Source organism: Bos mutus, chromosome 5 (assembly GCF_027580195.1).
Source record: "Bos mutus isolate GX-2022 chromosome 5, NWIPB_WYAK_1.1, whole genome shotgun sequence".
Lineage (NCBI taxonomy): Eukaryota > Metazoa > Chordata > Mammalia > Artiodactyla > Bovidae > Bos > Bos mutus.
Genome location: NC_091621.1, coordinates 15,116,507 through 15,134,936, shown reverse-complemented (window position 1 = coordinate 15,134,936; position 18,430 = coordinate 15,116,507). Strand labels below are relative to the sequence as shown.

General features: G+C 47.9%; 2 protein-coding genes across 3 annotated transcripts; both read right to left on the bottom strand.

Moving 5' to 3' along the window:
* Positions 1 to 1,511: 1,511 nt before the first annotated feature.
* MYL6 (myosin light chain 6) lies at positions 1,512 to 4,705 on the bottom strand. 2 transcript variants are annotated; one of them, XM_005903426.2, is made up of 7 exons: positions 4,597 to 4,705; positions 4,300 to 4,327; positions 3,295 to 3,438; positions 2,923 to 3,096; positions 2,754 to 2,831; positions 2,405 to 2,449; positions 1,512 to 1,701 (listed from the first exon to the last, which is right to left on the bottom strand). In XM_005903426.2, the coding sequence occupies exons 1-6, from the start codon at positions 4,597 to 4,599 to the stop codon at positions 2,421 to 2,423; spliced, it is 456 nt and encodes a 151-aa protein (XP_005903488.1). In that variant the 5' UTR covers positions 4,600 to 4,705; the 3' UTR covers positions 1,512 to 1,701; positions 2,405 to 2,420. The 2 variants fall into 2 exon arrangements, with proteins under 2 accessions (XP_005903488.1, XP_005903489.1); XM_005903427.3 differs by lacking the exon at positions 2,405 to 2,449.
* Positions 4,706 to 4,963: 258 nt separating this feature from the next.
* On the bottom strand, positions 4,964 to 9,108 carry MYL6B (myosin light chain 6B). Its single transcript, XM_005903425.3, has 8 exons — positions 9,009 to 9,108; positions 7,487 to 7,715; positions 6,745 to 6,772; positions 6,387 to 6,530; positions 5,992 to 6,165; positions 5,389 to 5,466; positions 5,198 to 5,235; positions 4,964 to 5,060 (listed from the first exon to the last, which is right to left on the bottom strand). Exons 2-7 carry the CDS (start codon positions 7,667 to 7,669, stop codon positions 5,207 to 5,209), a joined length of 636 nt encoding a protein of 211 aa, XP_005903487.1. The 5' UTR covers positions 7,670 to 7,715; positions 9,009 to 9,108; the 3' UTR covers positions 4,964 to 5,060; positions 5,198 to 5,206.
* Positions 9,109 to 18,430: the final 9,322 nt, after the last annotated feature.

Below are 18,430 nucleotides of genomic sequence, written 5' to 3'. Positions count from 1 at the left end.
TATCTAGGTTCTGGGAGAGCTCTGATAGAATAGGTGCAGGCTCTGTCTCCTCCGCCCCTCGTTAGTGACTGAGTCAGCTCCCCACACCCCTCGGCTGCCCCATTTATTCCCACTCCTCTCCCACTGCTTCCTCAGTGTTGCTGTTTAGGCCACCCAAGCTCAGCCAATGACCCCTTCCTCTGAATGTCAGTTTTGTGTTTTTAAAAGTCTCCTGCGTAGTTGATGTCAGCGTATGTCTATTTGGTGGGGAAATGTCTTGGGGACTCCTGTGGTAGGTAGTGGAGGAAGAAAGGGCACGTGGGGCTTTGTGGCCTCCTCCCCGGGCTCTGGCTCCCAGAAGATGCGGAGAGGGGAGCACTAAAAGAATGGGAAGTTTTAAAAACGTGGAATTGTCAAAAAAGCACTTAAGCACCTCCTTCTTATGACGTGGTGGGTCACTCTGTCCCCTCTTCCTCCCACCATGCCCATCATGGCTGGTAGCGGGGAATTCCCTGGGATTTGGGGCAGCAGCTGGGTAGGGGTGCCTAACCTAGGGGCATGCCGACCCCCTGATGGCAGCTCGTGGCTCAGCTCTGCTCCCCAGATTCCAGTGCCCCCAGTACCAGCTCTCCTCTCTTCATCCCTGATGTGAAGACAACAGTGATTCCAAGGCTTTCCACCAATTCTTGGTCCCTCCCACCAGGCCCTTTGTTCCTCGTGTCCCCGTGTTTCTCTTCCTCTGCGTCTTGGCACCTTTCTTTTGTTCAAAATTTTCTGTAAATTTTTTCTTTTTTCTTTCTTTTCCCTTTTTTTTTTTATAAATTAATTTGCTTTCAGTTCCATTTGTGGATGCCTTCTGTGTTCTCTTACCCGTGGCTGTGAGGCAGGGGGGTCGGGCTGGAGCGGCACCCCGGGAGTCCTTCCAGCAGCATTAGGCGGGGCTGGGGAGACGCTCGGCCAACACCGGGCCTCTCTCCACTGCGGGCCAAAGGCAGCACAGCTGTCAGGCTGAACAACTGTGCAGGAGCTGGGGAGAGGCTCTCACCTGCTCTAAAAATAGCCATTTAAGACTTGGAAGGACAACTCACAACCTGGAAATTTTGTCTATTTATCCTTTCAGAAGTGGTGGCTTCACGTCTTCCCTTATTAGGCGGGAGAAGGCAGGCATCTCAGCTGCTTGTTATTGTTGGCCCTGGGCCTCGCTGAAGTGACAGGCCCAGGCAGTACTAATATGGCCTGACTTTCGCTCCAATAAACAGTTCCTGGGCTCCCTGACAAAAGGCCTTCCATGCCAGGGAGGGCTAGGAGAGGACTCAGCCCACATGGGATGAACAAGGGTGGCCAACCTTAGTCCTACAGGCATTTCTGGCCTCAAGGTAGCCTTTGTAGCACCGATGAATAAAGCCAGCATCTCTTAAATGAGGCAAAAGTGGCTCCTGCAGGCCCTTGGCTGGCTTCCCCCAACCTCTGGTCCACTGACCCCAGACTGCCTTCCTTTTCACCCTGCTCAGGAAGAACAGCAGAACCGCACATAGAGCAGAGAACAAGTTTATTTGGTGAATGCTGATGGCAGACATCATCCAAGAAAGAGAATCTGGGGAAAATACTGTGACAAGAGAACCTAGAAGCCTCCGGGCTACATACACAATCTCCCACAAGGAAGGTGCAGTGTCCACGCACACTGGGAATATCCTCAGCCATTCAGCACCATGCGGACGAGCTCTGTGGAAAGGAGAGGGGGGTGAACAGGAAGCAGGGCGAAGGGGAGGGGTCCGCCAGGGGCCAGGAGACCACAAGACCACAAAGGCAGCGTAAGAAGGAATGTGCCCACAACAACCAACCTTGGGGTCAGTTTGCAGAGGGGCCACCTTGAGTCTAACCAGTACTCTCGACCCCCAGCTCCCCTCCCACCAGCTGTTAGTTCCCCCTGCCCCACCCTGAGCAGCAAGAACACAGCAGAGGCGGAAGAGTTCCCAACTAAACCTACAGCTACTGTCAGCCACTGGGGGAGGAGGAGACAAGAGTTTTGGGTTAGGGTACCTCCAAGCTGCCCAGCGGAAAGAAGAGAAGACCTATAGCAGCACGATGGGGCAGGCAACCCACCCCCCCTGCCAACCACGTGATCCCGGGCTAAAGGATCACCATGAAGCCAGACAGGGGTAGGTAGGCTGGTGTGAGTTCCCAGACACCAGTACCCCAGAAGCCAACCAAACCTCAGAGCCCGTTCTAGGAGAGGAGGAGGTGCCACACCCCCAGGCTGTCTGCCTCTTTGAGGAACCCCTCCCCTCCCCAGTCAGCTCCATGCAGAGGCATGCCGGGAGGAAGTCAGATGGTAGTAGGGGAAGGGCAGGGGCTAGAGAGCAAAGGCTGGGGAGGAAAACACTGGGGAGGTCAACTAGAGAAGGGGGGCTGGGAGGAGCCGTACCCGCCCCATGGGCCCGTCACCCCGACAGGATATGCCTCACAAACGCTGCAGGAAGGAAGAGACATTCATGGTGAAGACAAGACATAGACGTGGGGTGAAGGGGTCAGGCAGTGAGGGACTGGACATCCATTTATTTTTACTTCCCATCCCTTCCCCACCCTTCAGGCCACATGAGCCCTTCCTTTCCTGTCACACCCCTCTGGCCTCCCATTCCTGGGCTGGGCTGGGCCCTGCCCCTTGCCTCCTGGCACTTTTAGGAGCCTGAATCCAGGGACAGGGAAAGCCCTCAGTGCTGTGCATGACCTGCCCCATATGGCTGCTTCCTCCGAGACCCTGGTTCGTCCCTCACCTTCATAGTTGATACAGCCATTGCTGTCCTCATGCCCTGCCACCAGCATCTCTACTTCTTCCTCTGTCATCTTCTCACCTTCAGAGGGGAAGGAAGAGCGAGTGTTCTGGAGTTGGGTGACACTGAGGTCTATCAAGTGGCATCTCAAGAAGGAAGGGCAGAGCCTCACCCAGTGTGACGAGAACGTGCCGGATCTCAGCACCCATGACAGTGCCGTTCCCTTCCTTGTCAAACACCCGAAGGCCTTCGACATAGTCCTCGTAGGTGCCCTGGTCCTTGTTCTTGGCCACAGTCTGCAGCATGGGTAGGAAGTGCTCAAAGTCCAGTACCTTCACGTTCATCTCTGCCGAAAAGGAGGTGGAAGCTAAGTCATATGTGTTCTTAGGACTAGGGTTAAGGGGCTCCCACTCCAGGCAGGAGAAATCTGTGGGATTTGCCAGACAAGACCCGCTTGTGTTTGGGGCCTAGGAAGATAAAAGGAAGCTATTTGAAGACTGCAGGCCCACCACCACACTGCGGAGTTGTTCTTAAGGACCCTCACCATCACTCTTGGGGTTCCCCAGGACTTTGAGCACCTCGGCGTTGGTGGGATTCTGGCCCAGGGCCCTCATCACGTCCCCACACTGACTGTACAGGATCTTGCCATCCCCCGTTCGGTCAAACAGCTGGAAGGCCTCCTTGAACTCTGAGGATCCAGATAAACATCAGTATGGGACACACAGGTGTTAACCCAAACCCTCCTCCACAGTCCCCACTGCCCATTCAACTTTGATCATGCTGAGGAAATCAGATATTTACAACACTGTAAACCCAAGCCCTCTAAGAGGGATCCAGTGTCCCTTCCTCCCAACTCAGGTGTCTCACATAAAGACCTGGCCTTCCTCAACCCTTAGCAGAGTGGTAACGGCCATTTACATACCCTCTCCGCCTGCAGCAAGCCTGCCCAGCCTCCTCATTACACAACTCAGGGCAGGAATTCGCCACCGCCCTGTCTGGGCCCTGTCCTTATAAGGAAGTGGGAGCAGCGGCCTGGGATTGGGGTCATCCCAGCCTGCCACTTCTCACCTCTCCAGTACAGGGTCATTTCAGAGGGTACTGCTACAAAGAAGTATCCTCAGCAAACTCCCCTGTTGCACTTTCACAAAAAAACGTCACTGCTGTTTACAGCCTTCACAATTACAAGCTGAGGGAGAGGGTAGTTATCACAGGAGGAAAAGAGGCAGAAGTGGCTGATTAAGGAACAGAGGAGCACAAACAGCTTAATACACCGTCCCCAAGCCCCACACACAGCAGGCATTAGTGATCAAGTTGTTTAACACACCCACGTCACCTAAAACTCACCCAGTGCTTGGGGCTCAGATCTAGAGTAGAAGGGAAGGGAGGAAGAAAGAGTGAGGAAAGAAAATGGAAGATCCAGAAGGAAGGAGAAGGGAACCCACCAGGTATTCCCCTGGGGGTGCTAAAGAGATGACAGGTGAGGGGGAAGGAGGTAGAGGGAGTGTCCCTCTCCCTAACATGACCTCAACAGAGGTCAGAGATTACCTACCTGCGGTCTGATCCTCGGTGAAGTCACACTGCCCAGAGAAGACGAGAGTGGTCAGCATCATAACTCCAATCCCCCCAGCTTCCGTCCCAGTCCCAAAACTCTGAATCACAAACTCCTATTCCATGCTGGGGACTCGCTTCCCAGCAGGGTAGGATCCCAAACACTCCAACCCCACCTCCAACCTTCGGGGGCCTCAGGTTCATTTACTCGCTACTCTCTGCCTTCTCCCCGCCCCTTCTCCCCGGCTTCCCGCTTCTCGCCCCAAATCCCGCTCATCCTCTCGGCCCCAGGCCCCACCATCTTGACGCTCAGCTCTGTGGGACCTTTTCCTGCAGTAATGGCTCCGGTTCCTGGCCCAACCCTAGTCTTAGTACGTCCTAATGACGTCACCCCAGCTGACCCAACCAATGGGGATCCTGGCCCGGGTTTATGCAGATGATGCTACTATATTAGTAATAAGGTGGGCGGGGGCCAGCTGGTGGTCAAGTCTCCAGAATAGCCCTACCTGGGGCACAGAAACTGCAGAACAAGGTGGAATGGGGCGCAAGGAATCTGCTCCTCCGAGCAGCGAGAAAGTCAGAGGAGGTCGCATTGGTGGGTGCGGGTGGGAAGAGGAGCCCTCCCTTTCCCTCCCCCACCTCTAAAGAAAGCAAGAGTCGGAAGCTAAGGGAGGAAACGTCTCTTTATTTTGAAACAATAGCCTCCTAGTGGCAGGAACGTGCTTTTGCCTGGTGGGGGCCCAGCGTCCGACCCCCCTGCACCTGTGGAAAAAGATGAACGTTGCCAAATCCTGCCGCTGTCGCGCAGCAAGACACGGAAATGCACTTCCCTGCTTTTGTACGCAGGCAGAGGGACAGGAAGGAGGCTTGCCTCTCAAGGCGCAGTGAGAGTGCCCTACCTGCATTGCTCAGACGCTTAGGATGTGCTTCAGGAAGGCTGCAGAGAGAAGAGGCCAGAGGGGCTTCAGAAGCTGGCCTGATGATAACCCATCTACTTTAGATAATTCAGGCTCCAGGATGCCTCCACCCACATACCTCGGGCCTCCTGCCTCCCTCCTCCCTAGTCGTTTCTGCTCCTCTGGCCCCTCACCTTCGTAGTTGATGCAGCCACTGCTGTCCTCATGTCCTGCCAAAACAGACTCCACCTCCTCTTCAGTCATCCTCTCTCCTGGGCCCAGACACAGTGTTTTAGCCCCTGCCTTCCCTCCCTCATCAACCCACGCCTCTTTCTTCTGGTGGTACCTCCTCTTCTCCCAGCCTGGAGACTTGCCCATAGCAACAGTCCCCCAAGAGAATTCCCTCTTTGTAGTGGGCATGCCTTGAGTGTGTCTCTGAATCTTGCTTTCCATTTCACCTCAGTTATAGGTGGTGAAAGCTTTGATAGACAAGGAAACTGAATTCCAGAGGATTAAGAAACAGACCATATCATAGAGTACAGCCATCTCTTCCCAAGACTGAAACTCAGATTTCCCACCTCGTTCCCTTTCCTCTGCCCCTTTGGGAGGCAGCTGCAGCCCACTCACTAGACTGAAGGGGGAAGACCTTCAGATCCTGTCCCTAAGGCTCTGACCTTCTCAGTCTCCTTCCCATGACCCACAGGACAGTAATCCCTCATTGGCTCTGCCTACTTGGCTAACCTTCTTAGTTCATCCCCTCCTCTCAACACCCCCAGGAGTTCTGGTCCCTGCCTCACCCAGGGTGGTGAGGACATGTCTGAGCTCAGCTCCCATGACTTTGCCATTCTGCTCTTTGTCAAACACCCGAAGCCCCTCCAGGTAGTCCTGGTATGAGCCTCGGTCCGGCAACTTGGCGACTGCCTGGAGCATGGGCAGGAAAGTCTCAAAGTCCACACGGCGCGACTTCAGCTCTGGAGATAGAGAGGTGAAGGAAAGGTTACACTACAGTGTCACCTAGGACCCAACTCCCATCCCCACCATGAAGGGTTTCATCTGTTCAACATTCAGATATTTTTTTGCCCTTATGTTTGACAGTTTTTAAAGTCCTGGGACCCACGTCAGGATCCTTTATCACCTTACCAACACTCCACCACCAAACTGAAAACCCGCATGGTCCCACAGGTGCCCTCACCATCACTCTTGGGGTATCCCAAGACCCTGAGCACCTCGGCGTTGGTGGGGTTCTGGCCCAGAGCCCTCATCACGTCCCCACACTGGCTGAACTGGATCTTGCCATCCCCCACTCGGTCATACAGCTCGAAGGCCTCCTTGAACTCTGAAGTGTAAGGAGAGGTCAGTGTTGACAAGGGGTTCCCATCACCACCAGGAGAAAGGAAATTCAGAAACAGTGTGCTTTGAGCTGGGCAGAAGAGAGGACACAAGGAGCACTAGTGTGGGAGGTTTCAAGGTCGGGAATAGAGGTAGGGGAATAGAAAGAGGATCTGACTGGGGACTTGGGATGGACACTGGGCTCAGGGGCGTCTCCTCACCCTCCAGCTGGTCCTTGTTAAACTCGATCTGTGGAAGAGAACAGCATGTGAGGAGAGATGACAGGACTCACTCAATCCCTCTCCAGCACTCCTCCCGACCAACTGGCAGCCACTTCGGGGGAGGGGCCCATAGGGACCAGGCTGGGAACCCAGCCACCTCAGTCCCATTCCCAGCTCCAGAACTTGGGAGAATCCCAAGAGGAGGAATTATTGGGGGGAGGGTTTCCTGGGAACAGGGTTAATCCCATGCCACCTGTTCCCCTCCCTCTACTGCCCTGAGCCCTGCATCCCTCACATAACTGGGGGCTGAACAAAGGCTAAATTTACCCCTGGCCCCCAGCTGTGATTGTCTAACAAGTCTGTCCTCTTCAGCCTTCCCTCCTGGGGTTCAGAGCTGTGGCTTTTCATATTGAATAGTCAGACAGGCAGGCAGCAGCTCCCCCCTTTCACCTTGAAACTGTCCTCAGAACCCAGATGTTCCCCATCTTACAGGCTCTGCCTCCAGCAGGACAGTGAGAAAGTGATGTACATATACACACATGTTATCGGTTAGAGGCAGAGGGCAACAAAGACAATAGAGTCATTAAGCTTAGATGCTTCCGGGGCGGGGGGTACTAAGAAAACCCCCCACCATCATCCAGTGCTTACTGATTCCCTACCTTTTAGATACCTGTAGTCCCCTAGGCTATATCCCACTGTTGTACCCACTCCTCCATTCTTTTCTCACTTTTCAGGGACTTACCACCACTTTGGAGAGATCGATGGGGGGCTCCTGGATTTTCGCAGGTTTCTCAAGGATTACAGGGATAAGTGATGGTAGCTCAACCCTGGATGGAGGGGGCCCTACTGCAGGCTTAGCAGCAGGCTTGGGGGCAGCAGGGGGCCCCACTGGTTTCTTCACGGGAACATCCTTCTTGGGAGGCATGATGTCGGGTGGCCAAAGGACAGCGTGCCGATGGGGGCACCCATCTCTGTTTAAATAGCCAGGGAGTCTGGGATGTCAAGGGGCGGGGGCAGGGGCAGGGAGCCAGTTGGCTGGGGGGAGGGTGAGATAGAGGAGAGATATGCCGGCTGCCCTCACTCCCCTGGCCTCAGTGTGGTTCAGGACTCCTGCCCCAAGGTCTTCTCCCTTCTGTCCACCCCGCCCCAAACGCTGACCAGAACAATGGCCCTTTGGGGGCATGGGGAGGAAGGTAGAGACAGCCCAGAAAGGGGGAGTTAACTTTCAGGGTGCAGATAGGAGGGTTGCCAGGGAGAAACTGAAACAGGGGTGAGGAAAAGAAGGGGACCCAGAAAATTCCGACCCCCTGACTCGGAATAGTCCTTTTTCCTAGCAACTTTAGACTCTTGAAGATGGAGGCAAAGATGGGGGCCTTATTAAAGTGGGGTCTGGGAGTAGTGAAAGGAGAAAAAAACAAGCAGCCCTTCCACTTCCCTCTTCCTATGGATGAGGAGCAGGGTAGTTCACCCCACAGCTTATAATACTCGGTACCTCAAGTCCCTAACCCCCTCCCTCCCAGCCCAGAACTGGAACTGTGCACTGCAGGGTACGGAGAAAGAACAGTAATAGAAGGGTGTGACTCCCACCCACTCTTCTAGCCCCAGTGTTGTTTTAGGAGTGGGGATGGAGGGAAGGATTGAATTTAATACCCATCACCCATACTCCGAAGAAAGGAACCCTGTCCACAAGCCTATGGTCATTCAAGTCAGACAAAGATGGGGTGCCTGCTGAACCTGCAGGGACTCCATGGTGGCACCTGAGGGGAAAGGCAGGCTCTGAGAGGCAAAGGGCCTAATTTCTAAAATCTCTAATCCATAAAGATGTGCGAGGTCCTCTGGGCTCCATGAGTTTTCAACCCTCAACCAGAAGGATAATAAAACCCTGACTTGGCAGCCAGGTTGCAAACCTTGTTGTGAGGACTGGGGAAAGGTGGAAGTCAGGGGCCTATGAAAGAGGGGAGGGTTTACTGGTTATTTTTGTACTGGGGGTAAAGAAGGCGATGATTTAGATAGCATTCGGAGGAAGACAGTAGTGATTCAATTTAGGGGTTTAGAGAGTTGATGCTGGGTCTCCCACTCGCAAAAAAAAAAAAACCATCTGAACCTCATTACTGCAAATCGTCTCATTTTAGGAAAATCAGAATCTTTCCTCTAGCCAGGAGTACATCTCACACACATACACACACACACACACACCCCTACACACACACACCCCTAAGCCTTAAATAAAGGAAAGAGCCCCTCCCCAGCGCCCCAAAACTCACCCTGTGGGGTCCAGGTAAGGGGCGGAGGCGGGGCTCAGGGCAGCCGCGGGCCCTGAAGGGTTAATTTCTGCAGCCTCGAAGCATGCCGGGAGATGTAGTCCTCGCGCGCCCGCGGGCTCACGGGAAACACCGCGGTAAGGCTCAGGGAGGATGCTGGCGCAGTGACTTCCGGCCCGCGGCGGCGGTTGGTGACTCAGGTTTTGGGGGTGCGATTCTTGTCCCAGAACCGAAAGGCAGTGAGCACTTTACAGCCCCTATCCCTGACTGTAAAACCGCGCGTGGTCCCTCAAGATATCTCCTTTGCTTGGCTCTGAGTTCCCGGTTTAGTGTGGGTGGGGATTTATTTCTGAATCCACTGGTAAGAACGCAGAACGAGAGGGAAAGGCTGCAGCTGCAGCAGGCCGGATGGAGGTCAGATAGTGGGAAGCACTTACTCCCTCGGGCATAATGGTTCGGCCTTTTTAGCTTCCTCTTACTGTTTGGTAGAAAGAGAACGGAAGCCGTTGAGTTGCCTTGTGACTTGGAACAGTTAACTGAAGTTTTTCGTTTTTTTTAAAAATGAACTGGTAGTTGAAGTGTTAAACTTTGGAATTAAGCCGGTCACCTGCCCTAGTCGCTCTAAGTTGAAATTTCCGCTGAATGCGGCAGCGTATGTACCAGCCTCCCTGTCGTTTCTTCACAGGTCTTGGAATGCAGGGCTGGGTTGTCCAGCCTTTGGGAACTCTCTGCCCAGCACTGGACATCTCTTTCCCGTAGATGGTTGTTTTTTAGATTTTTTAAAAATTGAAGTATAGTTGTACAAATATGTTTCAGGTGTACTACATAGTGATTCACAGTTTTTAAATATTATACTCTATTTTTAGTTATTGTAAATTTTGGCTGTATTCCCTGTGTTGTACATCCCCCAGATGATTATCAAAGTTCCTGTTTGTGCTTGGAGGGAGCCAGCCTGGGCAAGCCCGACTTCACTGGCTGGACCAGTAAATGCCCCGGTTGCTCACACAGTGCTGGACATTGGGGCTTGCCTGAATGGGCAAGCACTGGGTTGGAGAAGAAAACCTACCCACCGGAGGTCAGTAGTGTGAGGCATAAATGAACTTTATGGGCAGTGCAGAAGTGATACGTGGTGGTTGGGGAAAGCTTCTTGGAAGACCAGAAATGGGTTGTGTAATAGAAACAGCAAAGATGAGGAGGGTGTTAGCAAGTATTCTGGAGGTCTCAGCAGAGCAGGTACTGCTGTGAACCATAGAGGGTGCTAAAGAATGTGGACTCAGACAAGCCTGCTTAGATTTTTTTTGGCGGGGAGGGGTTTCTGTATGTTTAAATTTGAATCTAGGTTCTGCCACATACAAGCAACTTTAGTTATCAATAATATGTAACCTTGTAGTTCTGTTGGGAGGATTCATGTGTTAATTTTTGTAAGACAGAATGGACCAAGCACAGAGTAAGTGATTTGTTAGCTAAACTTCCTTTATCCTTCCCAACATATGAAGTAGTTGGTATTTCCTCATTTTTCATCCATAAAATATTACTAGGCATGAACAGATGGACAGCAAGAAAGAATACGTTTGTCTTAAGTGTTTGGTTACAAGACTGTTTAGGGGAGGGCCACATCAAAGATGACTTTTTGTGTCTTTCATCACTTCCACAGAAGTTGGTTTTGAAGATGTTTATCTGATTTTTCTTCTCCTTCCCTTTCATAACTGCCTTTTGGCAGTTTGCCAAGGAGAAATGCTTATGGCATCATCTGACTCTCTAGCATTTTGTCTGATTTGTAGATAAGCAGTGCAAGAAGAAAAGATGAAGTCCCTTGGCAAATACAAGTTGAAGGACTATCCTTCATTTTCTGTATTATCTCTGTCTTTTAATCATAAATAACACAAACCAGACTGAACGTGGTCTTAACTGGGCATAGGTGATTTATGCATCATGTATGTGGGCTTTCTGTGACAAATGCCCAACTCTCCTCTTCCTGCACCACCTAGGATGTGACTTGCGTGTTCTTAAGGATTGCATATTCTAATATTAGTCAACATGAAATAATTAGGAAGAGCAGAGCTTTTTAAAATACAATTTTAAAGGTTACTTTCCAATTAGAGTCATTACAAAGTATTGGCTATATTCCCCATGTTTTAAAGTATATGCTTGAGCATGTCTTACACCCATTCTTTGTACCTCCAACTCCCCTACCCCAAGCTGCCCCTGCCCCTTCCCCACTGCTGCTGCTAAGTCACTTCAGTCGTATCCGACTCTGTGCGACCCCATAGACGGCAGCCCACTAGGCTCCCCTGTCCCTGGGATTCTCCACGAAAGAATACTGAAGTGGGTTGCCATTTCCTTCTCTAATGCATGGAAGTGAAAAGTGAAAGTGACGTCGCTCAGTTGTGTCCGACTCTTAGCGACCCCATGGACTGCAGCCCACCAGGCTCCTCCATCCATGGGATTTTCCAGGCAGGAGTACTGGAGTGGGGTGCCATTGCCTTCTCCACCATTACCCACTAGTGACCACTAGTTTGTTCTCTATATCTGTGAGTCTGCTTCTTTTTTGTTATATTCACTGATTTGTTGTATTTTTTAGACTCCACATATAAGTGATATCATACAGTATTTCTTTCTCTGAGATGCTTCACTTAATATAATGCCCTCCAAGTCCATCCATGTTGCTACAGGTGACAAAATTTCATTCTTTTTTGTGACTGAGTAGTAGTCCATTTGTGTGTGTGTGTGTGTGTGTGTGTGTGTGTACACACCACATCTTGTTCCACTCATCTGTTAATGGACACTTAAGTTGCTTCTGTATTCTTGGCAATTTTAAATAATGCTGTTGTGAACACTGGGGTATTGGTTTGTTTTTTTTTTAATATATACCCAAGAGTGGAATTGCTCGGTCATATGGTAACTCTATTTTTAGCCTTTTGAGAAACTTCTGCACTGTTTTTCATAGTGGCTGCATCAATTTACGTTCCTGTCAATGGTATACAAGGGTTCTTTTCTCCACATCTTCGCCAGCATTTTTATTTGTGTTCTTTTTTGATGATAGCCACTCAGACAGTATGAGGTGAGGACGGGCCCACCTTATGAAAGGTCTACCTTTTAATGTACATTAAAGCCTGATGGGACAGTTTCTGGAGTTACATGGCACTATGTAGATCTTTAGTAACTTGAATAATTTTGGTTTCACCCTATACATCTTACCTAGCTCTTTCACCAGTGACTAATGTGTTAAGATGGATAATAGTTTAGGTAGAGAGACCCCAGTTTCCTCAGTAAATAGGAAATATGTTTTCAGTCCTCTGGCATTTTGATCAGAAAGTGGTACTGGTGGTGATGCGTGATAGAAGAGGGAGGGTGAGGAGGATGTTTTATGATGCACGGGTCGTTGATGAAGTCCTCTCCAAGACCCGTTTTTATAGATGCATACTAGATGCCACATATAAACAGAAAGATAGGTTTTCTGGTAAGAAATGCTAATTTTATTTTTGTAATATTCTAAAACGGTGATACTCAGATTTAGCTGTTCTTCAGAATTTCCTGTAAGCAGACAAACTTCCAGATTCTCCTCCCAAAGACTCTGATTCTAGGTCTGTGTTAGGGCCTGGAAATCTATTTGAAATATTTTTAGCCTGCTGGAAAGCACAGAGAATAAACTAACAGACATAGGTAATAAAAGTGATCTTTTAAAAATGTGCATTTGATCATGTCATCTTCCTGCTTAAAATCCTTTCACATGCTTTGGTAAAAAAGAATCCTCACATTGACCCACAAAAGCCAGCATAGTTTTGAAACACTCCTTGCCTGAACCAACCATGCTGCTGCTGTTGCTTAATTGCTTCAGTCGTGTCCAACTCTGTGCAAACCCATAGACAGCAGCCCACCAGGCTCCCCCGTCCCTGGGACTCTCAAGGCAAGAACACTGGAGTGGGTTGCCATTTCCTTCTCCAAGGCATGAAAGTGAAGAGTGAAAGTGAAGTCGATCAGTCGTGTCTGACTCTTAGTGACCCCGTGGACTGCAGCCTACCAGGCTCCTGCGTCCATGGGATTTTCCAGGCAAGAGTACTGGAGTGGGGTGCTATTGCCTTCTCCGGAACCAACCATACCTAGTAGCTTTTAGATCTTCAAAAGAAAGCTATTCTTCTGGGCTTAGGTTGTTACCTCTTTTATATTCCTGCCCCCTCTCCCCACCAACACACACTATTTCCAGGGCCAAGCAGAGCACAGCTCCTGGCATATGCTGGACACCCAAATATCTGTAGAGTGAATGGCCGTCTGGGTGAAAGGGAAGAGTGAAGAATGGACACTGATACTAGTAAGTCAATAGGGAGATAGGTTGGGGAGTCAAGAGACTGAGGGAGTTCCCATGTACTGAGCTCTTATTTTTATCAGTCCTCTTCTCCTCCTGCCCTCAGTCTTTCCCAGCATCAGGGTCTTTTCCAGTGAGTCAGCTCTTCACATCAGGTGGCCAAAGTATTGGAGTTTCAGCTTCAACATCAGTCCTTCCAATGAACACCCAGGACTGATCTGCTTTAGGATGGACTGGTTGGATCTCCTTGCAATCCAAGGGACTCTCAAGAGTCTTCTCCAACACCACAGTTCAAAAGCATCAATTCTTCTGCGCTCAGTATACACGTGGCTGATTCATTTTGCTGTACAGCAGAAACTAACAGAATATTGTAAAGCACCTACAATAATTTTTTTTTAAAGTGAGGTGATGCAGTTTGCAGAAAGAGGAAGTAGAAGCAGTTGGCTTGAGAAAGTAGTGAAGGTTTGAAATAGGTGCTTTGAAAGGTGACAGCTTACTGGGGACCCACTGACAAACACTCATTTGACATTTATTGGGTGGCTACTCTGCTCCACATGAGCTTGCTGAATAGCTTGGAGGATGGTTGTAAAAGGAGATCATCAATTTGTAATGGCGCTGATCCACAGGTAGTTATTTTCTTCTTCCAGTATTAGCTACTTGGATAATTAAGCTAGAGAATAGAGGCAGCTGGAATGGTAGTGGCTTAAATTTTATGGAATAGGGATAATGGGTGAACTTGAGAACGAGGAAGTTGAGAGTCTAAAAGGTTTGTAGTCCAGGCCAAATAGAGAAGGAGTGAGTATGAAAGTGGCTGATTAAATTGAGAGAATGTGGGAGGTCACAAGGCTGGTGTTTCAAAGAGAATGAATAAGTGAAGTGTTTGGAGACCTCAGAGTTGTAGCTGGAGAAAATAGCACATTGGAGATTAGAATTTCAAAGAATATAGGAGAAGACAGGAACTAGGCGAGTTACCATGGGGTAAATGGTTGAAAGAGTAATGAGGTGAAGGTCACTGGGTTTAAGGAGAGTGTTCCTTAAAGTTCTTTCAATTGCAAATAGCAAAAAAATCTGACTGAAACTGGCTAAACAAGATTTATTGGCTTCAGTAATTGAAAAGAGGTAGGGTGGGTTTTCAGTTCATATTGATCCAGAAATTCATGACATCACCAAGGGATCTAATTCTCTTGCCACTGTCCCTGTGTTAGCTTCTTCCTTGGATCCTTTCCTGGAGCCAGATACGGCTTAACTGCACATCCTTATACCACAGAAGGAAGGGAGAGAGCTTCTCTTGATCATTGCAATCAGTTCCTGACTAGACCCACTTAGAAAAATGTACATCGACCCTTGAACTAATAACTATGGTCAGGGAAATAAATATGCCCTGGTAGGTTCAGACTGGGTTATTGCCTACCTTGTGGTAAGGAGGATGGTGTTACTTTGATTCTCTTAGGCCACCCAGGGTGGTGGATCCACCTGCCACTGGAGGTGAATTGGAGTTCATCCAGATGGGGAGGAAAGGGCACTGGGGAGGAAACCAGGTGTCCGCCAAATGAGGAACTATGATTCTAGTTACTGAATAACTTGCAGTGTACATTGAAGACTCCAGGGTGACAGCAATATTCAGGGCACCACACCCTTCTGTAAATACTGTGTGTGTGTATTTGGGGAGTGACAGCAATGGGAAAAGGTAGAGACAGTATATCAGATTGGCATCATCTCCAAAGGAGCTGAGATTTTTTTCACTGCCCTGAGAATAATGATGGGGATGCAGCATTGGGGTGCAAAGAGAAGGCAGAGCCTATCTCCCAGTACAAGTACATGGAGTTAAGGAGAAAGAATGGTCTCCTCTGGAGGGTGCTTCTGGTGAATGAGTTCTCTTGAGAGATGAGCCAGGTTTCAGGGGAGGCCAGAGTGAGCTTTGTGTAAATAAAGAATTGTAAGGAGTAGAGTGAGTGGGAAGTGCTATATGGAACTAGGTTTGCAGAGGGTGCAGTGGAAAGGTTTGAGAAGGGCCTTCAGCGGCTCTCTTACTCTTTGTACCTTTCTTATGTGCAGGGGTATTATAATTACTCTACTGCCCGATCACCCTGCTTGTTCCTAGGTTTTTAGTTCTTTTTTTTTTAACTGACATTTAACATTATTTTAGTTTCAGGTGTACAACATAATGATTTGATATTTGTATATGCTGTGAAATGATCATCACAATAAGTCTAGTTAACATGTTACCATATAAAAAATTGGTATATATGTTATGAGAACTTTTTAAAGATTTACTCTTAGCAACTTATAAACATGAAATACAGTATTGACTATAGTCACCATGCTGTACTGTACACCACATCCCCAGGGCTTTTAACAGCAATTTTATAGTTTTTGACTCCCTTCACCCATTTCACCCCCCCTTCCTCCCCTGCCACCAGCCACCGGCCACCAGTCTGTTCTCTGGGCTTGGTTTTGTTGCTGTTGTTACTGTCTTAGATTCCACCTACAAGTGGAATCATACAGTATTTGTTTTTCTCTGTCTGATTTATTTCCTTTGCCATAATGCCCTCAGCTTCCATCCTTGGAATGGAATGGCAAGATTCTCTTCATTTCTATGACTGAATAACATTTCATTGTATTGATATGCCACATCTTCTTTATCTGTTCACTTGTCGGTGAACACTGAGGTTGTTTCCCTATCTTGGCTGCTGTCAGTAATGCTGCAGTGAAACAGGAGTGCATATATCTTTTCTAGTCATTTTTTTAACATAATTTACTACAGTTCTCTGAAGTGTATATAAAACATTTTAGTGCAACATCTTACAAATTGTTTTCCTTTAAAAAAACAAAAACAAATCAACAGCTCTCTACATCATGCGTAAGTGGCGTGCCTACTCTGCTTTTTTTTTTCCTTCAACTATTAACAGAGAAACCTTTGTTTGAAAAGAATATGAAAACTTGCTACAGAAACCCCCTGGGGAAAGAGGGTGTGTCCTGCAATGGGCCTCTAACCAGTGTTTTTTTTTTTTTCTTTCAGAAAAATACCCAGAAGTGAAATTGCTGGATCATAGTTCTATTTTTAATTTCTTAGGAAACCTCCATACTGTTTTCCATAGTGTTTGTACTAACTTACATTCTCACCAACGGTGCACAAGGGTTCCCTTTTCTACACATCCTCGCCAACTCCTATTTCTTATCTTTGATAATAGCCATTCTGACATGTATGAAGTAGTATCTTATTGTGGCTTTGATTTGAATTTCCCCAGTGATTAGTGATGTTGAGCACCTTTTCACGTACCCGTTGGCCATCTGTATATCTTCTTTGGAAAAATGTCTATTTAGATCTTATGCCCATTAAAAAAAAAGATTATTTATGGGTTTTGTGTTGACTTGTATGAGTTCTTTATATATTTTGGATATCAATCTCTTATCAGATAAGTGATTTTAAAATATTTTCTCCCACTCAATAGGCTGATTGTTTCTTTTGCTCTACAGAAGTTTTTCAGTTTTATGCATTCCCACTTGTTTCTTTTTGCTTTTCTTGCCTTTGCTTTTGGTGTCAGATTGGTTTTTAGTTCTTTAGGGTAGTCTTACCTTTGCATTTCAGTAGCCTTCCCAGTGCAGTGCTTCACAAATGTTATCTGAATCCCAAGCCAGGAGTGGAAAATTGATAGGTAGGGGAATTGCTGCTGGAGAGAATGCCTACTGATTTCACCAAGAAATGACAATTGGTAATTTGACAGTGAGGGAAGAGACAGGAAAATCTGTAAAAGTAGGCAAAATTTTGCTCATCAGTTGGCAAAGATTTTTTTAAGTTGTAATATCTAAAAAAGAATATAGAAAAATATGTGTATTGCTGGTAGGAGTAGAAAACTCATAATTTCCTTTAGAATGCAGTTTGGAAGAATATATTGTCATCAGGGAATTCCTTGGTGGTCCAGTGGTTAGGACTGCACACTTTCACTGCTGTGGCATGAGTTCAGTCCCTGATGGGGGAACTGAGATCCCCCAAGCCACACCACGTGGCCAAAAATAAATTTTGTGTGTTCCCATAGTGAATAACAAAACAGAACTACCTTTATTTCTGACAATATACAATCAGTTTAACTTTGGGGCAATCGTTCTTTAGAACTGTACATGTTGTAACGGTTACAAATTATATTTTCAAAGAATATTTACTGAAGTGTAAAAATGCTTATTATGTGTTAAGAGGAAAAAAAGCAAGTTATAATCCTACTTTAAAAACTATTCCTGTAATTGTGTTAGCTTTTCGTCCTCGTGTTAGTGACCTCAGGCTTTAAATCTGCTGCAGCTCCAGATAGCACATCTTTCCACTAAGAACTCAGCAGAAAGGGAGGGAGCAACAAGGGCTTTCTTCTGCTGACGCTCCATCCCCAGGTGACTTCCTCTTACATTTCATTGACCACAGCCTGGTCACAGAGCCACTCTTTAAGTTGCAGTGGAGTCTGGGAAAGTGAGTATCCAGCAAAAAGGATTGTGATTAATCCCTTGGGGCTGGCACACTGCCACCGAGAATGCTCTGGAGCAAATGGCTGTTAGGTAGACAGATGTGTTGCCACGTCCAGTTAACCGCAGCATGTTGTTTGGGCCAATGGAGCCATCTTCCAAAAGGGCAGTGTTTGTAAACATCAGTGACAGTGCCCATGTGCTGTCATCGCTGCCTTTTCTCTGGCAGAGGTAGTGCCTCGTGTGCCTGTCAACGGCCAGCTGTTTAAGAAATACCAAATTGGCATTTGTGTAATTGCTGTGATTAACAACCCTTAGCTCATTTTATATAAGCGCAACAGTGTACTAAATTGTGTCTCATCTTGTGTTTATTAATAGTATGTAGATCAATGACCCTTCTCTTACCTATCCTGAATTTGAAAAGGTTGGGCAAGAGTAGAGACCCTTCGGGGATGGGAGAATTTGTGCCATGTCCTTTAGTTTTCTGGAAATTTAATTACCTGGAAGTGATGAACTAGGTAAAGAGTGCTTCTTAAAAATCACACATTTCAAGATCCCAGAAGCTAGCTATAATGGCAGGCCTTGGGCTACATGCCCAGTATTGAATAATAAGATGAGAAACCTTAGAAATATAAGTTCCTCTGCCCTGTGTTTTGGGGTTTTCACCTGTTAA

Excerpts from the sequence above, each read along its gene's own strand:
- MYL6 (XM_005903426.2), bottom strand. Across the intron at positions 3,439-4,299 it reads CACCGAGGATCAGACCGCAG|AGTTCAAGGAGGCCTTCCAG; the intron begins GTAGGTAATCTC and ends CTGGATCCTCAG. Across the intron at positions 2,832-2,922 it reads GCACGTTCTCGTCACACTGG|GTGAGAAGATGACAGAGGAA; the intron begins GTGAGGCTCTGC and ends TCCCCTCTGAAG.
- MYL6B (XM_005903425.3), bottom strand. The coding sequence starts at position 7,669 with ATGCCTCCCAAGAAGGATGTTCCCGTGAAGAAACCAGTGGGGCCCCCT. Across the intron at positions 6,773-7,486 it reads TCGATCTCTCCAAAGTGGTG|ATCGAGTTTAACAAGGACCA; the intron begins GTAAGTCCCTGA and ends TCTCTTCCACAG. Across the intron at positions 6,531-6,744 it reads TAACAAGGACCAGCTGGAGG|AGTTCAAGGAGGCCTTCGAG; the intron begins GTGAGGAGACGC and ends CTTACACTTCAG.